This window comes from Penicillium coprophilum (assembly GCF_028826855.1).
Source record: "Penicillium coprophilum strain IBT 35676 chromosome Unknown utg000006l_segment0_segment0, whole genome shotgun sequence".
In the NCBI taxonomy this organism is placed as follows: domain Eukaryota; kingdom Fungi; phylum Ascomycota; class Eurotiomycetes; order Eurotiales; family Aspergillaceae; genus Penicillium; species Penicillium coprophilum.
In genome coordinates, this window is record NW_026622725.1 from 2524936 (window position 1) to 2551566 (window position 26631).

Genomic DNA, 26631 nt, shown 5'->3' on the forward strand with positions numbered 1-26631 from the left:
TCTCTATCGCCTCCGCTGTTTTAATTCCTGCGTACGTCCTCTTACAGCTAGGCTACCTCATTCTTTTTCAGCATTGCCCTGAATCGACACAACATCCACCATGTCCGATCTACAGTCTCTCGTGTCAGAGCTCCACGGTGCTATCGAGCGCAAACAGTTCGAAGCCGCCAACGATCTCCTCAGCCGTTCCAAGCGAGCTCTCCTTCTGCAAAATGCCTTGATTCCGACTTCCTCCACACCTCCCCAGCTTGTCGCCCTTGCCCGCCAAGTCCTCGAACTCGGAGCAATTGCCTCCATCCGCCAGACCGATGCGCAGCTATTCACACGGTACTACCAGCAACTGCAGCCATTCTACGATCTTGAGAGACATGCCGGTCTCCCCGGGCAGAGTTCTTCGGAAGTCGATTTCAGCACTAGCCAACGCAGCAAGATAACAGGGCTGTACCTGCTTCTTCTTTTGAGCATGGGCGACAGTGCCAACTTCCACACGGTGCTAGAGGGATTGGTGGAGGAGGCGAGCTTGAAGGGTGGCCGTGTTGAGGATGATGCGTGCATCAAATACCCCGTTGAGCTGGAGCGCAACTTGATGGAGGGAAGCTACGACAAGGTGTGGAGGGAGACAAAGTCCGAGCGTGTTCCATCGGAAGACTTTGGTCTGTTCTCGAATGTAAGTGCACGCATGATCAGTTCGAAATCGAATATTTATGTCAAGGGTACTAATCAGAAGCTTTGTAGGTTCTCATCGGCACTATCCGCAATGAAATCGCAGGTTGCTCAGAGAAGGCATACCCCTCCCTCCCCATTTCTAACGCCAAGAACCTCCTCTTCCTCGATTCTGAGGGTGCAGTGATCGAATTCGCCAAGGAGCGCGGCTGGATCCTCCGAGACGGCCGGATATACTTCCCTGTTGAACCCGAGGCGACTGCTAGGTCCGAGAAGGATATTTTGGTGGCTAGCGGCACTGTTATTGAGAATGCTTTAGGTTATGCTCGCGAGCTGGAGACTATTGTCTAATTACACGCTCCATGGATCAATGGGAACGATATACTTTCTTCGGATGTGAATGGCTCTTTTCTTGTCTTCAGGCGCGGTTGTACTTGTATACCTGTCGCTTATGCATTGTGCTTTCTCTAGCGTGTTCATGACCCCAACCATGTTAGAATAATCTCGGCTTACAAATTTCTAGTAGAATTATAGTCAAAGTAGACGACCCGAGTCCTGCATGTGGTAGAGTCTCGGCGTCTGGATGGATATCCAAGTGCACATGACTTGTTTATCCAACTATATATCAACAGTCCAAACACAGAGCCTGCGATCATAGAAACTGCTCGACACACACAAAACCTCAGAAGACCGGGTCGTTTCCTGTCGACCCTCCCATACGCCACTGGCATAATTCATACTCTCATGCTCGGTAAACTTCGCCAGTACTTCAATCCCCCAATTCGAAGCCCCATCTTCCTGCTTGCACGTAACCCGCACAAGCCTCGTCCCGGCATGCATACAGCTTGCCAGCACCGAAAATCGGTGCTCAGATACATCCGACGGGTCATCCGAGCCAGGAATCTTCGTCGTATTCAGTAACTGCAGTCGCCAGACTCCACCACCAAGACCTTCCTCGGCGAGAACCTCTCCCCTCCGGGTAGCCTGGTACACACGCAGACTCTCGTCATAGCTACCTGTCAGAAGCACCGGGGCATCATCGACCAAGGGAACATCAAGAGGCAATATAGCAGTGACACCGGCAGTGTGGTGTCGAGCCCGATCATCATGCTCGAGCAGCATAGGCGAGATATGCTCGTCCGGATCATCCAAGTCGGTAGTATTATCGAATCGACGGGTGTGTAGCGAGCCGAAGTCATTACCCGTGAACATGAACGGGATCGCAGACGGGTTCTGGGTCTCGGCATTTGGGTTTGCTCTGCTTGTTGACAATGCAACGAACCAGACTTCGATCATCTGTTTCGCTTCATATGTGCCCCATTCTGTCACACATTCTTCTTGGCGGACATCGCCTTCTGTCCCGAAGACGGCTGTTCGGCTATCTGAGAATGTGACGGCGAAGCCATCTGCTGCTGGCTGGGGGAACCAGTTTTGCGGTGCCCAGGCGAGGAACAGTGCTGGGATTGATGGGTCTTCATGTACTTGCTTTGTCCATATTTGGGTGATGCTTGGGGATGCGGATGTATCTCCGGCAGTGGAGACTTGGAATAGAGCCACTGATCCTACGCTAGTTGCAATTGCGAATAGGTTCTTGTTTCTTGGGTGGAAGTGCAGGTCAAAAACAGCGTATGGAACGGCAATTCTTTGGATTTGGGTTCTAAGGTCTGTTAGTGGCTTTGTTATGAGGGTGCTATACTCGCTTTCGACTGCGAGGTAATATGCTTGATTATGGTTGGCTTACAATGTTTTGCTAACAGGATCTAATTTCCACAGTTGGAGACTCCCGGTTTTGGCCTGCTGGATTTCTCCATCTTCGGTCTTGTTCTCTGATAGAAGGTAGGTGCCCACGATGAAATGGTCGGGGGCCTCGGGGCAGAACTCCAGGCAACTGGGTGGCTGGTCTAAAAAGACCGTAGTCGCTGATTGGGGGTGTTGAATGCTCGCCATTTTGATCTAGACCGAGAATGATTCTAGACCTTGCAAGCTCCGGAGTTTAGTCGTCGAGTCCGGAGGGGGCGCCGGAACGTGGCGTTTGGAGATGCCCCAAAATATAGGGCCGCAGATAGGGTCCAATAGGTGGCGTGACGCACTATTTCCACGTTGGTGCATAGGACGAACTGAGGCCCTTGGGCTTGCTGTTTGTTACATCGATGGGATTTGAAATCAAAAATCAGATAGTGGGGCGGTGAGAATCCACCTTGAAGTCAAAGATATCACGTCTACAATATGGAGTATAGTCTGGATACTTGGAAATATGCAGAGCTGGCGTTTTGTATGTGTAGCTATGAAATGGTCATAGCCATTCCGGAGCATCCAACCAATAAGGCTCGCTGTCCGTAGAAATTACCTAGGGCCAATACTACTTCCCAATCGCTATATATAATCTCTGCTGATGTCGGATCGGTAATATTTTGCCAAGTTATGAAGTTAATAGTAACGATAGGAGTTTTATATGAATATCAGCAGATATATATCCTCGTTGGTTGGAGCTGCAGCAACAAGAATGGTCTCACATGCCTTATCCTTCGAGCTATGGTTTCACTGCATTGCATGGCAGGCCCCGGTTTGATTACCATGTGAGACATTCAGCCTTTTAAGAAAGTCGGATTAAACGGACTGGGCACATAATTTATGGTGATACCACGGAGTACTTCGGACTATCTGCCTATTACAATGCCTGGGGTCCGACGGTTCCCGACGGGATATACGAGACTACACGCATAGGCAGATTTGGCTAATATCTCTGGACTCATGGGGTCAGATCAATCTGGTATCAAGATACAAATGTCCCGTAAGTTTGAAGGTGCATTTGAAATACTCGTGCAGGGTGTACGTGCGCAGTACATAAGGACTTCAGATCTGCAGTAAAGGGCGTGAACTCAAAAGATGACACACAACTTGTTCTTTCCGTATTGCGTTTCTTGTAGCATTGATTGCCGGGTACATTGGAGTACATTGGAGGTCCAATGGAGTTGCTGTGGAGGTGCATTGAGGCGTCGATCACGATGTTCGGCTCAGATGCGAGGTCGATCCGAATTGACTCATTGCCAATATAAACCTATCAAACGCTAGAAGGGCCAAGAAAAAGAATGGACTCGTAAAAGAAATCCGACCATTATATTCATAAATTCGCAGTTAGCTTGATTTAATAGTATTCTAGTAGTATTCCACTTTATGCTCCCGCTAGAAAAGTATTTAAATTTCTTTTCTTTCCCCCACATCTCGTTCTTCTTCTTGTCAAGCTGTCAAGCTCTAAAATAAATTAAAATGGATGATCCAAAGCCATGGGGCTATAGATGGCGTTCATCTCGACTGTTGGTAGTTTCATCCATCACTGTTGCCTTATTCGCAGGTATGGCTGTTTCACTTTTCTCATATCTTGACTCATGTTAACAATGCCTTAGAGACATTTCTCTATGGCTTTCTCACTCCCATTTTGAGTTATATGCTGGAAGAACGACTGCATCTTGATCCATCACGAACCCAAACATACACGACAGCATTGCTCACCACCCATGGGTTCATTGGTCTTATCTCTGCTCCGATTGTCGCTCATCTTGCCGAAAAGACTCCGAGCCAAAAGAAACCACTATTGATTTCTCTGGCAGGATGTTTCATAGGAACTCTGATCATTGCTCTCGCCCCGTCTGGTATGAGCATCTCTCATCGTGATAACTATTGGAAGCTGATTACCGTGAACAGTTTGGGCCCTCTTTCTTGGTCGCATCCTGCAATCTATGGCAGGTGCTGGCACTTGGGTGGTTGGATTTGCTTTATTAGCAAATAACGTGGACAAGAAACACCTTGGACAGTCGATGGGAATGGCCATGTCATTTGTGACCGCAGGAATGGTCGGCGGACCAACAGTGAGTGGCGCATTGCTCCAATTATTTGGCTACTGGGCCGCCTGGTCCCTTCCTTTGGTCGTACTTGTCTTGGATATTGTTGCCCGCCTGGTCATGATCGAGCCTGGCCTGGGGTCTCCAAAAATAATTGAGTCTTTGAGCAAGCCTGCTGGCACGTCAGTTCTTATTAATGATGGGGGACCAGAGGAATCGACTGCCCTGCTTTCTGATACACTGCCAACTGGCAAGGCGGATGACTGTGGAGCGGAGCACAAGCATGACCTCAAAGACGAATACTACAGAGTCATGCTCTCCGATCCCCGTGTTTTGACGGCATTGGCCAATGTCGTTTTTGTCTCCTCTCTCATGTCTGGAATTAACAACACCCTCCCTGTCCACCTGAGAGAAGCATTCGGTTGGAAGAGCTTACTCATCAGTATGATGTTCTTCTGTCTTCAAGTCCCGAACATTGTTCTCAGCGGCCCATCTGGATGGCTTCGTGATCGAATTGGAATACGGGGACCGACCGTTTTCGGTTGGCTTGTGATGATCCCTCTAATCTTACTACTGGGAATTCCCGGAGACTCCCACTTCCCTTGGGCCGCCGGAGATGCAGCTGGCAAGTCGATCTTTACCAGTAGTTTGATTGCTTTGGGTAGTATCTTACCTCTTGTGCGCGGTGTAGGAGCCGTGCAGTTGGCCTGTGAGTGATTCATTGTACTTTGTGCTATTCGTTCTCCCACTGATAACTGTCACTCTCAACACAGATGTGGTTAAGGACATGGAGGCCAAAGATGCGCATCTATTCGAGGCCAATAGAAGCAACCTGCGAGTCTTTTCCATGACTGAAGTGGGATATAGTCTGGGTATGATGTTTGGGCCTATGTTAACAGGCTCGCTATTTGAAGCAGTTGGCTTCTTTTACATGACTGTGGCATTAGGTGAGTCACACTGTCTGACAAAGTAGCGGTTAAAATACTTACCCTGCGTAGCTATCACTTGTCTCATCCAGGCCGCGGTCTCCTGGCGCTGGTTGGATACTTTGCCCGAGCCTGGAGCCACCGAGGCTTCAGTTTAAACGTTTGCATTGATGGATATGCGTGGCATTGAAACGAGTTCTAGAAGGCGTTTATTGTTGTGCGAGTACTTAAGCAAGATTGATAGGTTGATTTAAGATATGCCTCGGGATACATGTGGAGAATAGGAAATGCATCAATATTAGTTCACCTGCAAATATAGTCCATATGAGTATTTCTAGTCAAATCATCACGGCAGTACAGCAATCGAGGATGTTGTGGTCGGTGAAGATAACAGCGGGGGAATCTACCCCGCGAGGTATAAAGCGCAGATAGCGGCAGTTCCTCGTCTCCCTCGGACTACACGAGGCAGGATGACCAAGGCACCCGAGAGCTCGCAGCTCGCCAATTGTAGTCAAATCCCGATTATTGACCTTTCAACTCTGGATAGTTCAAATTTCGATGAGCGACGGAAACTTGCCCAATCAATCTATGATGCTTGCACTCAGGTTGGATTCTTTTACATCAAGGTAAGTGGCTCTTCTCGTACTCTTGAGATTGATCGAGCACTAAGGATACTCGATCAGAACTATGGGATCCCAGAGGACAAAATCGATGGCATACACAGCTCCGCAAAGCGGTTCTTCGATCTCCCCGAGGAGCAAAAAATGAAGATTTATATTGGAAACTCCCCCGTAGGTCTGCAAGACTAAAAATAAAAGTTGCATACTGATACTATACCAGAAATTCCGCGGCTACAGCCCCTTGGGTTCCGAGAAATCCACAGGGACAGAGGATGATCCCATTGCCGAAGAAGACGCAGTCAGTGCTCTTTCCGAAGCATTCGACATTGGATATGAAACAGCAATGGATCCTCAGAAATCGAAAGATGACCCTTTTCCCCATGATACTTATGGGTTGTATGGAGATAACCAATGGCCCGACTCAGATATGCTTCCAGGCTTCACCGAGACGTACATTGAATATTGTACAATGATGCTAGGGCTCTGCCGAAAACTGATGAGAATATTTGCTCTCGCTTTAGAATTGCCCGAAGACTACTTTGATTCAATGATTCAGAACCCAGGTGTTACGTCGAGGATGATGCATTATCCACCTCAGCCGGTGAAGGAAGAGGTTCGCCAAGGGCTTGGGGCTCATACGGTAGGCAATTGACCAGAATGTAAAAGACATACCGAGATATTAACCTCCTTCATCTGCCAGGACTTCGAATGCTTCACTATCCTCTCTCAGGATAGTGTCCCGGGCTTACAGGTGTTGAGTCACAGCGGCGAGTGGATCCTGGCGCCACCGTTGCCAGGGACATTGGTTGTCAACATCGCAGATTGTTTGTCAATGTGGTAAGATTAGTTTGGTCATTTATGAGAGCATGGGCTGATGTCTTTAGGACGAATACAAAGTTCAAGTCTACTATTCATCGTGTGACAAACTTGACCGGCCAAGAACGTTACTCCGTCCCCTTCTTCTTCGGAGTTGCGTATGATACAACTATTTCAGTCCTACCGAATCATGTTTCGGATGATAGACCTGCATGTAAAGAGCCCTTCAAAGCAGGCGCGGTGAGCAATAGAATCGATCGAGTACCTATGTGAGAACTAATGAGGAAATAGTGGGTTCGCGAGAAGTTATCAAAGGCTTATGTTGGCTATCATGGCTGGAATGCAAGTGATCAATAATATTGAGATGGTATTTCTAGCGTGTGCTATAGGAGAAAATTCATATCTCGGAATATTAGAAGATCATAAATAAATGTTGATCTGACGAATGAGAAACCAGACGGATAAATAATCCTTAATCTTCAACGACTCTCGTGAATGTAACCGAGCGCCACCAAATCAGGGAAGTTGAGTAGTTTGTAAGCGTGCGAACTTCAACCCCCACACACCTCTATAAAGAGCATCAACCCCAGGATAAACAGGATAGAAATCAGAAAGATAAAGCATTTCCATTATGTTGCCATTCAGTATCCCGCCGTCCACAGCAACGGCCTCCCTTACACCATTCAAATCCGCCATCCCCAACGCGAAACTCATCGAGCTCGAAACGTTGCTCAAGGCAGCCAAATTTGCACCGCCTACCTATGAGAATTCTCAGCTAGACCGTCGCTATGGTGTCTCTACCGACTGGCTAGTGACGATGCGAGATTTATGGCTGAGGTCTTATCACTGGTAATGACATCACCGGCCATATGTGCGCATTGCATGAGATTGGACACAGGACTGAATTGTCACAGGAAATCCTCGGAGGATCGAATTAACAGTTTCCCTCAGTATACCACCGAAATCGAGGGTCTTGCAATTCATTTTGTAGGGTTGTTTTCCCAAAGGAAGGATGCTGTTCCTCTGCTGTTGGTGCATGGATGGCCTGGTATGTTAATATATTGACCTTCATCTCATGGCAAGCACGAAGTCTGACAGATTGTATTCTAGGGAGCTTCCTCGAGTTTCTGCCTATACTGCAGAAGTTCCGAGAGGAGTATACCCCGGAAACCTTGCCTTATCACTTGATTGTACCTTCTTTGCCAGGTTTCACATTTTCCTCTGGACCCCCATTGGATAGGGACTTTGAAATAGCTGATATTGCTCGTGTGTTGGATCAACTGATGAAAGGCCTCGGCTTTGGGAGCGGATATGTTGCCCAGGGAGGTGATATTGGAAGTCGGATTGCCAGGCATTTGGGTGTGGAACATGAGAGCTGCAAAGGTATGAAATATTCATGGAATCACCACTAGAAGGAATGAGCTTTTTCTAACATGTTGCGTTATAGCTGTACACGGTAAGTCCCTTCTTCATACAGCTTGTTCCATGACCAGAATGCCAATATGAATTAGTAAATGTGGTTTTCATGAGAAAGCCGGACGGTATGACAGATGACCACCTAAATGCTTCTGAGATACAGGGCATCAAGAGGATGACAGAGTTTGTGGCTACCGGTGCAGCTTATGCGATGGAGCAAGGCACCCGACCTAGCACCATCGGGCACGTTCTGGCATCGAGCCCTATCGCTCTACTAGCATGGTAAGCGGTGCAAAGCAGAGTGTAGTTGACAAGAACCCCAAACTAACACATACAGGATTGGAGAGAAATTCCTCGAATGGGTCGACGATCCGCTTGCCGCAGATGACATTTTGGAATCTATCACCTTGTACTGGCTGACGGAGACGTACCCTCGAGCGATCTATACTTATCGAGCGGTGAGTTTCCCATGATTCTTGACCGCAAGAATACATCTGATGAGAAATGCATAGAACTATCCTGCGCCACCGCTTCCGTCCTCCAATGACCCCCGTATGTATATCCACAAGCCATTCGGATTTTCTTCTTTCCCCATGGAGCTTGCTCCACTGCCGCGCTCATGGATTGAAACCACTGGAAATTTGGTCTTCTGGGAGAAGCACTCGAAGGTATGCGATGTGGCAATTAAACGAAAATCAAGATCTGAGACTGACGCTGTTTTGCTATAGGGTGGTCATTTTGCAGCACTGGAGCAGCCTGATGAATTGAAGGCGGACCTGGTCAAGTTCATAGACCAGGTGTGGCCAGGCATTATTGGTGCCGAATAAGCTTCTATCAATAACTAGAAGAGAAGGGCGTGTGGTGATGTAGGTGGCAGGGGAACTGAAGCTGGAATATATTTCAGCACTGTAGATAGGTGACCGTTATAAAGAAGTCTGATGCTATAGCAACAGATACACAGAATGTAGTTAGACAGAACACCGCACACATTTTCCATTAGGTTTAAACAAAAATCCTTTGAAACCCCCACAGGCTGGTAGACTGACAAAGTAATAGAGGTGTAGTTGATAAATTCAACTTCGGGCTGGGTATCAGATCGTGTCCACACTTCCCCCATCTCCAACTACACCTCAACAAGAACAGTTCCACCAGAACATCATATCCTCATCCAGTGCAACTTAAACCATGACAAAAACTACAGCAGCCGATGAAATATTCTCCGACGAATCAAGTTTCTACGGTAAATCCCATTCCATACTCCACTCCACCTAAGAACCCCATCTAACCGACATCAGGCGACGACGATGAAAAGGCCCAACTAGAAGCCCAAGTCTCATCCTACGATCCAGAGCCATTCTGGGTAGAAACCCACCAGAAGCAACTATCAACCATCCAGCAGCAACTGCGCGCACCCCCGCCACGCGCAAAGAGGGCATCATCAGACGTGTCTATGGAAGATGCATCCCCAGAACCATCCAGCACACCGCGCAACCAGCGCGGGAAGACCGAGCCCATAGCTCGATTCTTATCGCGTCTTCCACCCTCAACAACAGAATCCACAAGCGTAGGCCCCTGGATCTGGATGTTCAATCCGCATGTGTCGCCGTCGCGGCGAAGTGGGGATGTTCCCACTCTGCTCCGCAAAGGTAGGGAGCTTCTCCAGGAGTTCGAGAATGAGAGTGCGATGCTGCGTGAAGCACATGATAAGTCTGGTGCGAAGACTACGGCTGCTTTGACTCGTAAGCTGAATCCGATGCGGAAGGAGCTTGAGAAGGGGATTCTTGATCTGGCGAGGGAGACGGGTGTTACGGATGGGAAGTGGATGCTTTTTCCGACTGTTGATCGGGTTGATGAGTTCTGGGAGATTGTTGTTAGGGCTATGGAGAAGGGAGAGCTTGGGGATGCGGCGAAAGTTGCTACTGATGATGGGTCTGGGTCTGGACAGAGTCGGTTAATATGTGTTTACACGCCTGATTTTGGGGATGTTGAGGATGTTAAGCGGGTTGTGAGTCGGTTGGTTGATATCGGGCTTGTTGGGAAGGGGCCTCGCGGTGTTTATTACAAGTCTGATGCGTTTACTCATCTGGAGATCAACTCTAAGAATGAGTATGGGCTGAAGGCGAGTATGTATTCGAGTCGGGAGATGCTTGAGGGGAAGTAGGGGGTAGTTGTGGCTGGGGTTTGTTTATGATTGACGATGATATGATTGATGATTAATTTGCTGAAGTGGGTATCTCTGAACGCAGTTATCTACATGTATGATACTTTATGTGTTTCCGGACATTGGTAGAAGTAGGTTCGGTCATGGGCGGGTGGGCTGTGTGCCGAGGTCTTTCCAGAAGTTGGGGAAGCGGTGTTTTCATGGGGGTGGTTCCTTGGAATCGGGGCTAGAGAGGCAGGTGATCATGCCTTGCATAGATCGGGAACGACGTTCTTGATGAATGAGCCGGCTCATTCATGAGGCTGTCGGTCCAGTCAGAAGTGATGGCTCACTTCAACAGAGGTCTATTGCCGGTGAGCCCAACCACATGAATTATGGCCGAAGAAAGGGGGGTATGAGCAGGCGTTCAGTCATCGTCGCTTGCCCGGTCCATGACTTTCTCGCAGGCCGTCCGAATCTCAGCAACCCCCTTGACAGCACCCCAAGCGTCAAGTAAATGCTGGATCTCTTTCCAGTCCTTCTCCGCAGCCTCTAGTTTATCCTCCGCCAAAAGCTCCTCTAATCTCTGTGGGGCAGCAAGCACCCACCGAACAGTATCTTTTTCACTCTTTTGACTCAAAGCCTCATCTTCCAGCTTCGCCTCTTTCATTCGCCGCCGCTGCTCCTCGCCCTCTTTGATGAGCCCGCCAGCAGTCTCAGCAACAAAGGCAATAGCCGGACCCAGCGTTTTGGTCATAGTCAACGGCGCCCCACGATCATCCATACTGCGTCGCATTTTCCCGATTGTCTCTACAGCGCGAATCAACTTCGAGTAGTTATCGTAGACCAGCGCCTTCCGCTCTCCGTCAAGAGTGCGAATATCCCCAACCAATGTGTTCTCTGCCTTGAGGACTGTAGCTAGCGAGGAGGTTGACAAGAGATGGTCGACATAGCGCTGCGGGTCAAAGTCTGCACTATCCAACTCCGTTCCTGACGCTAGAGCGGTCATGTCGGAAGTGTCTCCTGCATCTGTGTTTCTTGGCACACTCCGGGAGCGAGATGCATCCCGGGAAGCAGATGTGCCTGCACCGGGTGGCTTGAGGTTGTAGTAGTCTCGCAAGGCGCTCCGATTGCGTCGGAGATGGACCGAGGGGGAGACAGCTCGTGCAGTGGATGGGGTAGATGCGGCGCTGAGCCCCCGCCGACGTTGGTGTTCAAAGCATCGAGCGATGGGCGGGAGGAGGCTGGACCCGGCGAATGGGCTCGGGATGAGGCAATGGAAAGACGTGGGGATGATAGAGTTGACATTGTGTTGAGTTTGTGGGGGAGGCGTGCCGGAGTTGTCGGAGGTGAGACAGTCGGGCCAGGTCAATGGGTTTAAGCGGTGGTCTGTGCTTTTGTTTTCGCGTTGAGTGTTTCCCCAACTTTGCTTTCCTTTGATTTAGCGTACGCGCCAGTATGATCCTAAAGGAATCAAAGACACCATGACTAGTCCTGATCAAATTGCAGCTCAGATACTGAGCACAAAGTCTCTCTCAGTCGCCCAACCCTGGCTCAATGCCTTCCTTTCATCCTGCAGCACGTCACAACGCAATATTCCCGCCTCGGCTCTCGCGCAGACGGCTATATTCCGTCTCCTCGCCTCTGATATCAAGGAATCACTCTCCAAACACAGGTCATGCGTTTTACCAGTCGACATCCATAACCCGGCGGTGCAGGAGCGACGGCTACAAGGCTCAATCCCCGTACAAGTGCTAGACATCGAAGACATCGGCACGAGTCTATGGAGCCAGATTGAAGCGATTGAACGGGTTGAACGCGGTGAAGCGATCCGCGGCCGTGAGATTGTGCGCACAATAGCGGTAGGGGAAGACTCTGAGGCATCGGAGAACAATCGCGCGAACAACAACCCCACCGGCGGTGCTGCAGGTGTGTCCGGGAACAGTGGGTATGGGCCGCATCGCCTGATTCTTCAGGATGCAGCCGGTACCTTGGCTGTGGGTGTTGAAATGCAGCGGGTTGAGGGGATAGCGTTGGAGAAACTTGCTATTGGGGGGAAGCTCTTGCTCCGTAATCCGTCTGTTGCGCGAGGTATGGTGTTACTTTCTCCGGGGTCTGTTACTCTGCTTGGTGGCAAGATTGAGACTCTGGATAAACCGTGGAGGGAGGGTAGGAAGGCTAGGTTGTTGGAGAAGACTGCAGGCATCGAGAGAGAATAAGAAGAGACAAGTCATCGTGGGCAGGACTCGCTGAACAACTTGGCTTTGCACTTATCATTGGGGTATGTTAATTTCCTTTAGTCTATCACGAAGACATTTAATCTACTGTGTTAAATTTGATATTGTCATGTTCATTCGCTAATAACTGATTGTGCAGATGGAGTAAATACACTGTGCATCAAGTTCGTCCAGCGCTCACGCTTGTATGGCGCTTTCGCAGGGCGGCAGAGTAGTTACCTCGTCGTCCCATTACTCCGGCCCACGGCTTGTGCGGCGCTTCCACATGTTCTGGGTAGGGACATTGTGGCTCAATTCCTCCCATCCATTGCGTTTCCACGGGGCAATCATGATCGCTCGGAAGGCGTCACCGAGCTTGCCGGTTTGCGCGTAGGCTTGACTGAGATCGTCGGCTCCGAGATTGCCGTAGGGAGGTACGCTCCGCAGAGCACGTTCGATAGTCATCGCGGCTGGGTACGCCTTTCGTGAGGCTACCGATAACTCCATCCAACCGGCAGGTTGTCCAGGTGTAAGCATCACGGCAGCAGTGGCATCACCAATGCGCCTGATGTTTTCAGGGACGGCTGCGTTATCGTTGAGTCCCATTGCTGAGATGGCGCTCATAAGTTTGATGATTTTAGCTCGGTCGTGGAGGTCGATGTCATCTCGCGAGATCATATTGTTAAGGTCGGATTCAACTGCTTCAATAGCATCCCGGTCCGCATCAAGGAGAGCGATGGCACCCAAAAGGGTGACTGCTCCGATGTGGCCAGGGTGGTTCATCACACAATCAAGCAGTTGCTCGCGAGCAACAGCCCGGTTCTCCTCGCCGCCCTTGGCCCACAGGACCTGTGCAAGAAGACAGACAACATCTGGAGCATGATCTGCTTCTTCGAGGGCGTCGCGGAACATATCGATAGCTTGATCCATAGACTTCAGGTTGTAATGTGCTAGACCAGCAGTCAGATGTGCAGACAGACGAAGTTTCTTGCAGGCTTCGGGGTCGAATTTCACCGCGTCTTCCTCCTCAGAAAGGGTGAGCGCGAGTTCGGCCTTCTCTGCGGCCTCTGCATAAGAATGGCGTGCAAGAAGGACACGAGCCATATCTGCGTTTGCTTGAGCATACCTCGAAAGGGAAGCTGGTGACTCAGTCTTTTCAAACTCGTCTTCCATGCCGGAGCAGACAACCTGTAGACTAGACTCGGCATCTGCTGTCTCTCCCATTCTTTCTGCTAATAGGGCGGAAAGGTGCACAAATGGCAAGTTTTTCGGATCCTGAATGCAGAGTTGGTGCAGCGCGAAGAATGGCTGAATGAGTTCGGACACCTCAGAGGTGGTGGTTGCATTAAGATGATCAAAGTGCGTCAGGCTGAACTGGCGCTTAGTAAGAATATCGGATGAGTTTGAGATATCAAAGGCATGCTCGAAGTAACCCCTCGCCTCCTGCATATCGCGACCAATAATGGAAAGGAAGCCCTGGCCCACCCAAGCCAGTGAATAGTCTGGGTCGGTGGCTTGCGCTCGCAAGAAGGTCTGGTAGGATTGCTGTCCTTCTCCATGGAGGAGGTAGAGTGCTCCAAGGTTGGTCCAAACTTGCGCATTACGTTCATTCAAATGCAAGCTTCGCACAAACGCATGCTGGGAGACCTTGGGGCTCATGCTTGCAGTGACGACACCCAATGCGTTCCAGAAATCGGAATTGCCTGCCTCCAATTCGATTGCTCTCTTGAAGCACCGCAAGGCTGCTTTCAAGAACTTGCGAGACTTCTTACCTTTGTTGGTAGAGTCCAACTGCACGTTACGATATGCCAAATATTCAGCCCAACCGAGGTTGTACCAGGCAACTGCTAGAGAATGAGTATCATGGACGGAAACATGGAGTGCACGTTTAGAGGCGATGATAGCGAAGTGAACATAGAAGTCAGATGACAACGAGTCTTCGCCTTGGTAAGCCGCGAGCCAATCATTTCCGATACCGTCGATCTCGGTCATGATATCAAGGGCCATAGGGTCGAGATCGACTGTCAATAAAGTCTTGCAGCTAGAAGCAGGCATCTTTCCAGCCTTGGCTTTCATGTATGAGAAGTTGGAGAATGCATCACCCACAGCCTTCCACAAGTTAAAGATATCGCTTTTGACCTGCACCAGCGAGCTGGCCACTGAGATAGCTTGGTATGCGAGCTCTGCCGCATCATTGAAAAGACCCAGGCTGACGCTCTTCGTCGAACTTTCAGTTAGGGTCTGAAGGAGTGCGAGAGTCACACCAATGTCATCAGGACGGGATTTCAGGACATCTTCGTAGGCGGCAATGGCGTCATCGTATTGGCCAAGCTCCCGCCTGACATTTGCCAGCATATAACTTGCAAACCATACATGCTCCTTGTCTTCGGCTGACAGCTCTGGTACCAAGGATTCTGCGTGCTCAAATGTCTTGGTGGCAGCGTTGTATCGACCAGAGTGGTGATAGCTTTCAGCAAGACCGACCCATGAGTGGTAATCTGTTGGATTGAGTCGAAGCGCTGCTTGGAAGGACACGGAACTTTTGCTGTATTCCTGCTTGTTAACCTGGACCGATCCCAATGCCGCATATGGCCAGCTGAACCCTCGGCGTTTTGATCCAGGAGCAGGCCGAGCCTTGCCGGAGTCAACTACCCGTTGTGCAATTACTTCGACAAGGTCCCATTCCTTCGAGTCGGCAAATCCCCTAGCAAGACGCTCGGCAGCTTCGATCTCAGAGGTTGACAGTTCGAATGCCTTGTGGAAACATCTTCGAGCTCTCGCCTTATCTTTCTTGTAATCTGCGTAGTAGAAACCAAGAATGGTGTATGCTGGAGCGAAGTTCATATTCGCATTAATGGAAGCAATGAGGCTGGCATAAGCACCACTGCGATCTTTGCGCGCGGCTGGGGACGGATCAAGCTCCCACTGGCAGTAGCCTATGCGATAAAGAAGCTCAGATCTGAACTCCCTGTTGTCCGGTTGGGCTTCTTTCAAATCCTCAAGTGTAGCCTGAAGGCGAGCTAGGCCACCTTCAAGATCGCCATTTAGTGCCTCACACCAAGCAAGCTCTCCACGGATCTTAAGGTTAGACGAATCGCGTTCAAGTGACCGTTGCAGGAAATTGACAGCTTCCGCGTAGTCTTGGTCCTCTTTTAAAATCAGACCAATCCCAAGCAGGCAATTGGAGGAGGTTGGGTTCCGTTCGAGAATCCCCTGAAAGATTCTTTTCGCATCGGTGTGGTGTCGCGGAGATTGATAATGGATCATGGCATTGGCAAGTGCGTTGTTCAAGGCATCAACGGTGTTAGGGATCTTCATCCCACTGTACTTCACCAAGTTATCAACGTACAATAGCCCCTTGCGAGCAACGTTGACCACACTCTCATACTCTTCGATAGAGAGATAAAGATCTGCCATGATGCGGTGGGCAAGAATTGAATCTCGAGCGGAGTCCAAGCCCTCGACCATAAGGGCAATAGGGTCTTTGGGAGCATTTGCATCGTCATGGTCATCATTATCAGGTCGAGTGGCTGTAGTTTCCTTGCCATGCTTGGCATCTTCGTCTTTTGTTTCGTCGGAAGGGTCATGGGGAAATGGCGATAGTTCGCTTGATAAGAACCCTTTGAGAACCTGCGAGAGTCCAGATTCCGGGAAGAACTCGATGTACTCACGCAGATGCCCCACGTCATACTGGGAGTAATCCTCAACATCCAGCCACCCCAGGAAAACCTTCCATGCGGGTTCAAATGGATGTTTGATGATCACCATGTCATGTGCTGCCTTGAAAACGGCTCCTCTCTTTGCCTCCTTTTCGCTATCAGGCAGAACTCCGAGTTCTTCATACGCACGCTGAAACAACTTCTCCTCGTATTGACGACGTACCGTATCGTCGTTGGTCCAATCAATCATTCCTTGGTAGTATTGATCCAATCGGCTCTTGTTGGCAGCTTCCCGTCGAACTTCCTGAGTGACTTGTTCGATGCGCGCACCAAGGCGTGTTCTGCGCTCTCCAATTTCACGATTGATGAACTCTCTTTCTTGACGCTCGGTGATTTCAATCAATCGCTGGTATGTTTGGGATGGACGAGGCAACCGGCCCTCAAGAAAGTCGTACAGGGGTGATCCCGGCAACTGGAGTTCCAATGCATGCTTGTGTTGGCTTGTGGTCCCATTGTTCTTCATTGACTTTGTGTATTTGTTGACCAGATCTTGGCAGCGTTCCTTCTCGTCGCTAGAAGCCATTAGCGCAATGTCCTTCGTACACATGAATTACGAGGAAAATTGAAGCATACTTGTCGGCAAATATCTTTCCAAGAGCAATGACTGCCTTGTGATAACCATCATGGTTGCAGCCACCCTGCTTCTCGTACAGGGAGATCAAGCCCTGCCAAGCAGTTTTATCGTCGGGATTGATAGTGGTCGCGGCAACATAAGCGTTCTCCGCGTCATTATTCTTATTCAATTGATCGTTGGCAAGACCAAGGAAGACATTCCTAGCGAAAAAAAAACAACCCGAATTAGTCATGTGCAATACAGAATCAAGAATTGGCATACGCATGGTAATTCTTTGGCTCGTTCTGGACAAGCTCCTTGGCTTTTTCAGCTGCGGCTTGGTAATCTTTCGATTCCAAGGCTGCTCGCACAGCTTTCAATGCCGCTTTGCTCGACATGATTCCCGTTGTGCAAAGGCAGCGGGGAGAAACTGTCGTGGTGGAGCAAAGCGGTCGGCTAGCTCTCGATACGTCACTGCTTATCGTTATCGCAGGTGGACTCTGATCTGATGGCAATGGGCTCGCTGTTGCGCTTGACAGTTTGAAAAGGCAGATAAAGAGTGAAAAAATCACCCCGAATCTCTCACGGTAGACGTGTTAAGCACAACTCGAGCGAGCCAGAACGATTTCTTGAAGTGGTAAGAATCACGTGTTCTAGTGATTTGCACGAAGGTATCGTGCAGCTCGGGACTTGTGACCTTCGTAAAGGTTGCCAAGGCTCATTCGCAAGCTATTTCACTACTGCTAGTCGAGTTGAACGAATCGGAAAGTCGTTGCCTGGTACCGAACATCTAGTTCCTACGAGCTAAGAGCTTCATATACTTCGGTTTCTGACTTGCCCACCCTTAAAACATCCGGCGCGAACCTACGACTCCTTTCAACTTGACCTTGGGGCAATAATGGCCCCTCTGCGTCTAAGAGTCGAGGGACAGTCCTTCCGAGACCCTCACAACCGGGAGATCACACTAAGAGGGATAAACGTTGCGGCTGATGCGAAGTACCCAAAGACACCGGACATCCCCACATACATCGCCGAGAAGTTCTTTGACGCGGACAACGTCTCATTCGTTGGACGGCCCTTTCCACTAGAAGATGCTCACGTCCATTTCAAGCGCCTTCGCAAATGGGGTTATAACACAATCAGGTACATCTTTACCTGGGAAGCCATTGAACATGCAGGACCGGGGGTGTATGACGATGAATGGATTGCATTCACTATAGAAGTCCTCCGGATAGCCAAAAAGTACGATTTTTGGGTTTTTATGGACCCGCATCAAGATGTGGTGAGTATAGATGAACACCCAGACAAATAATATACAACCTCATGCTAACCCACCGCCTCTTAGTGGTCTCGATTCTCAGGAGGATCCGGGGCACCGATGTGGACGCTCTATGCAGCAGGGCTAAACCCAAAAACCTTCAAAAACACGGAAGCTGCCTTGGTTCAAAACACATACGACATCCCCGCGGAGTTTCCTAAGATGATCTGGAGCACAAATTATACTAGACTGGTTTGTCAAACCATGTTTACCTTGTTTTGGGCTGGGAGGGACTTTGCTCCAAAGGCGGTCATTGATGGGGTGAACATTCAAGACTATCTCCAGAAACACTTTATTGATGCATGTGCATACTTGGCACGGCGGATTCATGAAGCAGGTGATCTTGATGGTGAAGTTATCATTGGCTGGGAAAGCATGAATGAGCCTCACCGTGGTATTATTGGCGTGCAAGACATTTCAGTAATTCCGCCGGAGCAGCAACTTCAACTTGGCACTTCACCGACAGCATTTCAAGCAATGCTGACCGGCTCAGGCAAGGCTTGTGAACAGACAACATGGGCATTTGGTAACTTTGGACCTTACAAGACTGGCACAAACCTGGTGGATCCAGCAGGCGAGATAGCTTGGTTGCCAGCTGATCACGATGATAGCAAATATGGCTGGCAACGTGACCCTGCTTGGAAACTTGGAGAGTGTATATGGGCCCAGCATGGAGTTTGGGACCCGTCCACAGACACCCTTCTACAGAAGGATTATTTCTCAAAGAATCCTCTGACCAACGAGCCACTTGACTATGAGAAATTTACAAACTCGTATTTCTTGGATCATTACCGAGCATACAAAAATGCCATTCGAGGAATATGGCCCGACGCCATAATGTTTTGCCAGCCACCTGTTATGGAGGTCCCGCCAGATGTCAAAGGCACTACTGACGATGATCCAAACATGGTCCATGCAGTTCATTACTATGATGGCTTAACTCTTCTAACAAAGCATTGGTGAGAATTGGCCAAGATTCTTCAAGTAGAAATGGCAGTACTAACGCCTCTAGGAATCGGTTCTACAACGTGGATGTTATTGGTGTTCTCCGGGGCAAGTACCTTACCCCTGCCTTTGCCCTTAAGATTGGCGAGTCGGCTATTCGCAATTGTTTGCGTGATCAGCTCAAATTCCTCCGCGATGAAAGCCGAAATTACATGGGTAGCCATCCAGTGGTTTTCACGGAGATCGGAATTCCCTACGACATGGACGACAAGTATGCGTACAAGACCGGTGACTATAGTAGCCAAACCAGCGCCATGGACGCAAATCATTTTGCACTGGAGGGCAGCACTTCCAACGGCTTTACTCTGTGGGTATATGTCACACAAGTAGGTATTTGGGCTTCTCGCATCATGAATGGTACTAACACACCGTAGAACGACCACGAATGGGGTGATCAATGGAATGGAGAGGACCTCTCTATTTATTCCCGCGACGATCTAGAACTGCCAGCAAGATCCACCACTCGACTTCTTGATCCTCATTCCCCGGCTTACTCCGAAAGCCAGAGTAATGTAGAAGAGCCAAATGTTGGACCTTCTAATCTCAAGGGTGTTTTGTCAACTCCTTCGATATCTAGTGACAACTCCCAGCCATCCTCAAAACAGCAGCAAGGCTATCGTGCTGCAGAGGCATACATCCGCCCAAGTCCAACATACGTCAGCGGAAAGTTAAATAGCCACGTTTTTGATCTCCAGAACTGTGTGTTTACTCTATCATTGACGGCCAAAGGAGCAACCACTGCAAACGCCCCGACCGAAATATATCTTCCCGAATTCCATTTCCCAGAGAGTGATATTATTATTGCAGTCAGCGGTGGCAAGTGGGACATTGATGTTCAAGACATCCAGGGTGTCAAGGTACAGCACCTCCGTTGGTGGCATGCCGAAGGTGAACAGGATATCAAGATCGAGGGACTCAAGCGCAAGCCTGGAGAGTTTGCTAATCCTGGCGGAGAAGATATCAGCTATTTGGAACAATGTCAGAAGGGCCAGTGTGCCATTATGTGAAGTTGCTATTGTGTTTTGGGTGCCAAATTTTCTATTACCAATTTGAGATCAATTGCTTCATTATATATCTGCTGTGATTCCTATCTTCGCTACCTCCTTAGATCCCCAAAGGATAAAAAGAAAAAAAAAAAAAATTAAATTCAATCCTAGACAATACAACATAAATAGATAAACGATATTCATTGTCATTTTCGGGGCATGTATATGACAGGTCTACCTAGGTATGTATAGGTTGAAGTATACAACAGCTGGTATGCGAGATAAGATAACCAATGATGAGGGGCATTGGGGCTAGGCAGCTATGATGACACCAAAAACAACGTTGATGAGCATACAAAGAAATATTATACCAATTGTTAAAATGTTACATAAATGATCCTTGTTAACCCTAAAATACTTTCATCGAGTCCTCTACCTAGCGCACCCCAGAAGTGAAAGAAGAGCGGAGCATCAACGGGTGAGCGGTGTGCCCTTGTTGATCTCCAGGGAAAATTCTCAGCCCGACAAGTCACCAATTGTCTTCTGCTAGTCTTCCCTTTCGTGATTTGAACCTGCGCCAACCCCCCCTGCATTGCAAAAGTACCGATTCACAGCTTCAAGTTTGGTCCTCAACCTCGGACCATCCTTCCCCCGGATAGAGCGAGTGGCGCGTGCGGATGGCCGTTGCGGAGGCCGACTGCTAAACAAACACAGGCTAAGTTCAACGGCCATCGAGTCTGACCTGCCCTCTCCTGACTATGAGACGCGGTATTTCACTGTGACACGGTACCGAGACTTTACTTTTTGCTTCGCCAAATACTCTTGCAACGCGTCAACACGATGGCTGCGGAGGAGTTGTCAGAGGGCGGCATGGCCGATATCATCCGTGCCCTGCAACTCATTCACAACCCTACATCGTCGAACGAGATACGGAAGGAGGCTTCGCAGTTTGTGGAAAGCCTGAAAGATTCGGATGCCGCGGGGCGAAATGGCTTCCTTCTGGCTTCTCGTATGGAACATGAGCCGGTTGTCCGATACTTCGGTCTTACCCTCTTGGACCACGTTCTTCGCCAGTACAATTTTACGAACCCCGAAGAAGCCAAGACCTTGCGCATGATGATTTTACAACTTGCTGAGAACGTCCGCCCCGAAGACCCTGCGTATTTCCGGAATAAGATCTCCCAGCTGTGGAGCGAGGCCGCCAAGAAGACCTGGGGATTGGACTGGATGGATATGGATGCAAACTTGGTTCAGTTCTGGGGTGCCTCTCTCGTTCACAAAGACCTGGTACTCGCTGTTCTGGAGACCCTTTCCGAGGATGTCTTTTTCCGGGAAGATACTGCATCGTCATTGCGGGGAGGTGAACTCAATCGGTCGCTCATCGAGATCTTTACCCCTTCAGGCATTGTGGAGCAAATTACCGGCGATAAAAACGCTGCTACAATTCCACGCTGTGGACAGGAGGGCTGGCTGATTCGAATTTGCGAATTTCTCGACAATTGCGTCCAGAATGTCTCTAGCTCAGAACAGGCTCGGGATGCGGCCATAAAAGCTTTGGCAACTTTGAGATCTGCCTTGTCATGGTCCGTCTACAAAGGTGTGATTGCTTCCCAGGTTGTTCCCAGCATCTTCCGAGCTTTGCCTTGTCAAGATGACCAGGTGCTTCTCGCAGCAATCGAAGCACTCCATGCGCTCTACGGAAGAAACACGATAGGTAGCGAAGAGTCGCATGAGTTAGTTTGCCTGATTTTTGAGTCAGAATACCTTGTTGTTCTCCAAAGACTATACGAATGGTCAATCGTGGGCCCGGACGACGTTGATGATCCCAAATATCTTATCTCCAAGAAGCTTTCCGAGATGGTTTCATATATTGCTGGCTGCTTGGAAGACGACAAATTCTTGGTCTCCACGATGGACCGTTTGAATCTGCCACCTTTCCTGCAATTCATGGTCAACATCATGCAACACCAGAGCTTGACGGTCTCCATACCTTGCCTGCATCTTTGGTCCAGGTTGTTACAAAACTCAAAAATAAGTAACTTGGACTTTGTGCTCGAGCAAACTCCTCACTTCTTGAACATTTGCACCCAGAGGCTTCTTCGTTGGGAGTCTCTCCCGACTGAATCAGATGATCCAACCGTGCAGTTTTTGGTCGAGGACATTGATACAATCCCAGAACGGCATGCCTTTGTTGGCAATTACCGCCGTTACTGTTCCTCGATCATTGAAAGTATCACTTTAAAGCGACCCCAAGAAGCAGTGCGCGAAATTCTCGCCCGGGTGGATACCAACCTCGACAACTTGTATAGTGGTGTCCAGCCATTTAGCAGTGAGTACCAAAAAGTTACCGAACTATAGACCTAGAGACTGATCATTTGGCAGTGCAAACTTTCACCAAATCCTCAATTCCTCTCATGAGAGCAGATGCTCAATTCGCAGTGGTAGAGGCTGTCATCAAGGGCTACAACAAGTGGGTTTCGGCTCATGGAAAAGCACCTCAGCGTGATGTAAGAGAATGGAGCAGCAAACGGAAAATTGGTTGCTAATATCTGCTAGGAATCCAAGCGAATGGAATTAGAACATGCGGTGGAAAATTGGGCTTCAAGCCTAATGCAAAGGTCTTTTGAGGTATGTAGTTTTGCACAAATCCAAGGAATCACATCCACTTACCTCTTTGCCATAGGATCCGGTCTTGAAACAAAGAGTCATTAAATTAGCCGTCGACATCTCTTCAAGAGCTCTGGACAATCATCCAGGATTTGCGCTCAAAGTTCTGGAGCACATTCTCATGTCCCGTCTACCAGACCAGCCCGAATACCCCTTGTATTCTGAGGCTGTCAAAGAACTTCATGGATTGACAAGCTCTGAACTTCGCCGGTTGGCTATGCGCTATGCCGACTACTTCTATGTATGCCAATCATCTCTTGGTCCTAAACCACCTTCTAATCATGCCCAACACAGACTTTCTACGATCTTCTCGAGCCAAAGATCAAAGAAATCACTCTGGCTAACCGCGTCGACGACAAGTTGCAAATGGAACTGACTTCTATCTTGCTCATCATTATGTAAATTTTCTTCCCGCCATTATTCTAAACTTGGCCCCTACTGACTCATTACAGGCAACGCGCAATTAATGCTGATCCTTATCTGCGCCAAAATCGTCTCGCATCCTTCCTCCAGCCCATCCGAGAGTCATGGCAAGACGACGAATTCCGCCACAACAGCTCCACTTTCCCAGGGTTCTGCAATATGCTTGGACTGGAAAATGTTGGTCCGTACATGCAATCCAAAGAAGCACAAAAATTGGCAGACTGGTCAGAAGTGGCCTTGGACAGCGAAGGAAAGCTAGTCCAGGAGGAGATGACCAGAAAGTTCCAGGTAAAATCCCTAACCCTCATTCCTGTCCCAGTGCCAATCTGACCCAACATTTTCTAGCTGTTGCCATTGCGTGGTACCAAGACTATGTTGGCTGTTTCCACGGATCGAGTCAAAAAGTCTTCGCCAGCTTATGTGACTGCCTGCGAGATGTGGCACGATCTGATCCCTGTGATTCTTCCCACTTTGCTACAGCTTGTCAGGTAATCATCTATGCTAATGTGGACCCAAGCCATCAAGCTAATTCTCAATTTCAAGACACGCCCATGCCTTCCACAATCCCGCCAATTGGAATATGGTCGAAGGCATGCAACCAGTGGTCGAACGTATCCTCACAGATCGATTTTGGCAGGCTGGTATTTCCATTGGTAGTCGCGACGAGTTTTACGCCAGAATCACATCATCCAAGTCTACACTTGAAGGGTTTGCATCATCGGTTCGAGGAAAAGTTAGAGCTGTCCGCGAAGCATGCTACTCCATGCTGTTTAGCATGAGCAGGATGCGAGAGCACTTCTATGGATTTGCCGAACTTCCAGGACCCCTATCTGAAGCATTGTTTGTTGACTCACCGCATCTCTCCTCCCACCAGTTCTCAGTTCTTCTCAACATCTCGCGTTGTCTGATTGACGACTGCCCCGTGCAATTCCGCAGCCAATTCTTGCCTCCCATGCTATCGACTCTATTCACCAACATCGATCGAAAAGTCACCACAGAGTGGGAAATCATTGAACAACGCAGGAACGGAATCTCGGATGGCGATCTCACCACGGAAATGAAGTCTGAAAGTGTCCTTCGCCAATTGACTTACTCTGCTGTGATCATGGTAGCCAGCCTGTTCGATCCACAGAGAGGCGGTAAACAATCCCTGACCCGACGACTATGCAAAGCCCTGGACCACCCCATACTGACGGACCGTGACCTTTCAGACCCAGATGGGACTGAATCGGACCCTAGTGCACCCCAGCCGACCCCGAACCTCTCTGATTCTATTCGCCATTTCGTTCTCTCCTCCCCCGCGATCTTTGAGCCAGTCATGCTCTTCTGCACGCACGTTCTTCGCATGCGCGATACGCGTAGCGGTAGCATTATTACCCGTGTCATTCGGTCAATTCTTCAAGACTTCGCGCCCACGAACGATATTCAGGACACTCAAACTATCGCGACCATCCGCGAATTCATATGCACCGATGTTCTCACAGCATGCATCTCATCCGTACATGAATCATACTTTGTCGATATGCAAAAGGACCTCGCTCAGCTAATTGCATCAATCTGGTGTCTCTATGGCTTCTGTAGCGAGACGCCTCGAGCTGTTTTCCTGAGCTTGCCTGGAATTAGCGCGGAGAAAGTAGCCCAGACCGAGTCTGCACTTCATCAAACTACCTCACCAAGACAGCAGCGCGCATTAGTCTTGGAGCTTCTTGAGCCTTTGCGCGGTATCAGTGTTGCCGAGCAAGGGAAAATGTTGGGTTCTCGTGAGGAACGTCGTAAGGCCCGTTCAGCATTGCAGGAGAGGTACATGACCAATGAGATGGAGACTCAACAGCAGAACCACCGTGTCGATATTAATGATGGCCCCGATCTTGGTGGTGTCGCTGATCTATTTGGATAAGCTCAGCATCATGTGTTTTTGGCGGTATGGATAGGTGAATTGTGCTGCGGCCATCGCGTTTGTTGATTCTTCATTTCACATACCCTGGATATCCATCCCCATCCTTTACATCATTGGCGACCCAACTGCCATTTTTTTGCAGTGTCACATTTCGCCCAGCTTGATTTTTTTTCGGTCTGGATCTGCGTTGCACCTTATCAACTACCCTCATCGTTAGCGAGCGGCGGCGCTTTGCAAGAGATCATATCATAGAAAAGCCACATGCCATTATGCACGAATATATCACTTTTTCTACTATTAGCCTATTTCTGCTTTTGCCACGAGATGAAGATTTTGAACGAGCAAAGAAATAAGACATATTGCAAAAGACTGAACTACACCCTTCACTAGGTAAGTAATATCTACAATGTTTTCCTCGAGATAGCTTCGAGACGGATCACCTCAACTACCACCACAACGCTTTTAGCTCCCCCACAACGATCAGAAAGGCCCAGTTCAGTCCGTATACCATGGAGGCAAGGGGTCACCCAACCAAGCATCCCAAAACACCAGCATCATACAGAGTCAAAAAGAGGGAAATGAGGTACAATATCGCTCAAGATAAGTGTGACATTGTCAGACTGTCTATTGAGTGAGATTGGCGGGGGTATAGGCGAAAGTAGGGCGGACAAAGCTATTCGGACACGCAAAATTAGCATCAATACCGAAAATGATATAGCATCTCAACCGCGCTTGCACGGAACATACCGGTCGGAGTTGTAGATCTTGGCATCGGTACCGAGAAGCTCCTTCTCACGCGCCTTGTCGGCGTAGTGCCGGCGGACCTGGTCGCGGTCCTCCTCGGCCTGGAGGAGAGGAGCGAGGTGCAGACGGGACCACATCTTCTCACGGGCGAGCTCACTATCGTTCAAACACACATCAGTCATTGATTCCACTTCATTCTTCCATTACTGGGCTTGTATTGGGTTCCAATTGCGATTCTCTCGGGTCAATCGGAGATAGGAAAGGAGCCTCTTGCTGGATGAAACGTACCGCTGCTCACGGACACCATGGAAGTACTTGTAGAAACCGTAGGCCATGATGACGTGCATGCCAATCATGTAGTAGGCGGGCTTGAAGCCGCGGGCAGGGACGTTCCGCTATAGAGAGCAAGAAACGAAACCGTTAGCCTGGATGTCTGTGTGCTAGGTGCGCAGGGCCATTGGGAACCCGGAAACTGGGTTGCATGGCTTACCTTGTACTGGACTTGAGCGTAGCCCCCCCGTTGGGGGCATATCCTGAGGCATTGTGACGGTAATGAGCGGGTTAAGGGCTTGGAGGGATAGCGAGGAGCCGCTGTGACGATTGGAGAAGTTGGGTCTGGAGGGTCACGTGAAATATGCACAGTAATGAGGGCTACGGCGCACGTCATTGGCTGATGAGTTTCG

General features: G+C 49.2%; 12 protein-coding genes across 12 annotated transcripts; 8 read left to right on the plus strand and 4 right to left on the minus strand.

Annotated features, from left to right (window-relative positions):
• Positions 1–100: 100 nt before the first annotated feature.
• On the plus strand, positions 101–1014 carry rpnL (proteasome regulatory particle lid subunit rpnL; the record flags this gene model as incomplete). Its single annotated transcript, XM_056681064.1, has 2 exons — positions 101–667; positions 736–1014. The coding sequence occupies 2 exons, from the start codon at positions 101–103 to the stop codon at positions 1012–1014; spliced, it is 846 nt and encodes a 281-aa protein (XP_056528446.1).
• Positions 1015–1281: 267 nt separating this feature from the next.
• Positions 1282–2610, minus strand: N7500_009927 (uncharacterized protein; the record flags this gene model as incomplete). Its single annotated transcript, XM_056681065.1, has 2 exons — positions 1282–2320; positions 2405–2610. The coding sequence occupies 2 exons, from the start codon at positions 2608–2610 to the stop codon at positions 1282–1284; spliced, it is 1245 nt and encodes a 414-aa protein (XP_056528447.1).
• A 1498-nt stretch (positions 2611–4108) lies between these two features.
• N7500_009928 (Tetracycline resistance protein TetA/multidrug resistance protein MdtG) lies at positions 4109–5219 on the plus strand (the record flags this gene model as incomplete). Its single annotated transcript, XM_056681066.1, has 2 exons — positions 4109–4313; positions 4366–5219. 2 exons carry the CDS (start codon positions 4109–4111, stop codon positions 5217–5219), a joined length of 1059 nt encoding a protein of 352 aa, XP_056528448.1.
• A 679-nt stretch (positions 5220–5898) lies between these two features.
• N7500_009929 (isopenicillin N synthase family dioxygenase) lies at positions 5899–6700 on the plus strand (the record flags this gene model as incomplete). The annotated part of the gene is made up of 3 exons (XM_056681067.1): positions 5899–6054; positions 6112–6219; positions 6269–6700. 3 exons carry the CDS (start codon positions 5899–5901, stop codon positions 6698–6700), a joined length of 696 nt encoding a protein of 231 aa, XP_056528449.1.
• Positions 6701–7495: 795 nt separating this feature from the next.
• Positions 7496–9107, plus strand: N7500_009930 (epoxide hydrolase family protein; the record flags this gene model as incomplete). Its single annotated transcript, XM_056681068.1, has 8 exons — positions 7496–7713; positions 7779–7912; positions 7975–8247; positions 8312–8320; positions 8376–8562; positions 8618–8738; positions 8793–8948; positions 9009–9107. The coding sequence occupies 8 exons, from the start codon at positions 7496–7498 to the stop codon at positions 9105–9107; spliced, it is 1197 nt and encodes a 398-aa protein (XP_056528450.1).
• A 358-nt stretch (positions 9108–9465) lies between these two features.
• Positions 9466–10441, plus strand: N7500_009931 (DUF1917 domain-containing protein; the record flags this gene model as incomplete). The annotated part of the gene is made up of 2 exons (XM_056681069.1): positions 9466–9520; positions 9576–10441. 2 exons carry the CDS (start codon positions 9466–9468, stop codon positions 10439–10441), a joined length of 921 nt encoding a protein of 306 aa, XP_056528451.1.
• A 406-nt stretch (positions 10442–10847) lies between these two features.
• Positions 10848–11906, minus strand: N7500_009932 (COG1/VPS51 family protein; the record flags this gene model as incomplete). Its single annotated transcript, XM_056681070.1, has 2 exons — positions 10848–11849; positions 11871–11906. The coding sequence occupies 2 exons, from the start codon at positions 11904–11906 to the stop codon at positions 10848–10850; spliced, it is 1038 nt and encodes a 345-aa protein (XP_056528452.1).
• Positions 11905–12639, plus strand: N7500_009933 (OB fold domain-containing protein; the record flags this gene model as incomplete). Its single annotated transcript, XM_056681071.1, has 1 exon — positions 11905–12639. The coding sequence occupies one exon, from the start codon at positions 11905–11907 to the stop codon at positions 12637–12639; it is 735 nt and encodes a 244-aa protein (XP_056528453.1).
• A 249-nt stretch (positions 12640–12888) lies between these two features.
• N7500_009934 (SKI complex subunit tetratricopeptide repeat protein SKI3) lies at positions 12889–17306 on the minus strand (the record flags this gene model as incomplete). Its single annotated transcript, XM_056681072.1, has 3 exons — positions 12889–16867; positions 16929–17129; positions 17191–17306. The coding sequence occupies 3 exons, from the start codon at positions 17304–17306 to the stop codon at positions 12889–12891; spliced, it is 4296 nt and encodes a 1431-aa protein (XP_056528454.1).
• Positions 17307–17806: 500 nt separating this feature from the next.
• On the plus strand, positions 17807–20238 carry N7500_009935 (sterylglucosidase 1; the record flags this gene model as incomplete). Its single annotated transcript, XM_056681073.1, has 4 exons — positions 17807–18190; positions 18254–19185; positions 19239–19557; positions 19606–20238. The coding sequence occupies 4 exons, from the start codon at positions 17807–17809 to the stop codon at positions 20236–20238; spliced, it is 2268 nt and encodes a 755-aa protein (XP_056528455.1).
• An 819-nt stretch (positions 20239–21057) lies between these two features.
• N7500_009936 (karyopherin MSN5) lies at positions 21058–25204 on the plus strand (the record flags this gene model as incomplete). The annotated part of the gene is made up of 8 exons (XM_056681074.1): positions 21058–22546; positions 22600–22724; positions 22774–22845; positions 22901–23125; positions 23179–23282; positions 23337–23595; positions 23653–23795; positions 23851–25204. 8 exons carry the CDS (start codon positions 21058–21060, stop codon positions 25202–25204), a joined length of 3771 nt encoding a protein of 1256 aa, XP_056528456.1.
• A 576-nt stretch (positions 25205–25780) lies between these two features.
• On the minus strand, positions 25781–26615 carry N7500_009937 (putative NADH-ubiquinone oxidoreductase subunit GRIM-19; the record flags this gene model as incomplete). Its single annotated transcript, XM_056681075.1, has 4 exons — positions 25781–25877; positions 25952–26104; positions 26237–26343; positions 26439–26615. The coding sequence occupies 4 exons, from the start codon at positions 26613–26615 to the stop codon at positions 25829–25831; spliced, it is 486 nt and encodes a 161-aa protein (XP_056528457.1). The 3' UTR covers positions 25781–25828.
• Positions 26616–26631: the final 16 nt, after the last annotated feature.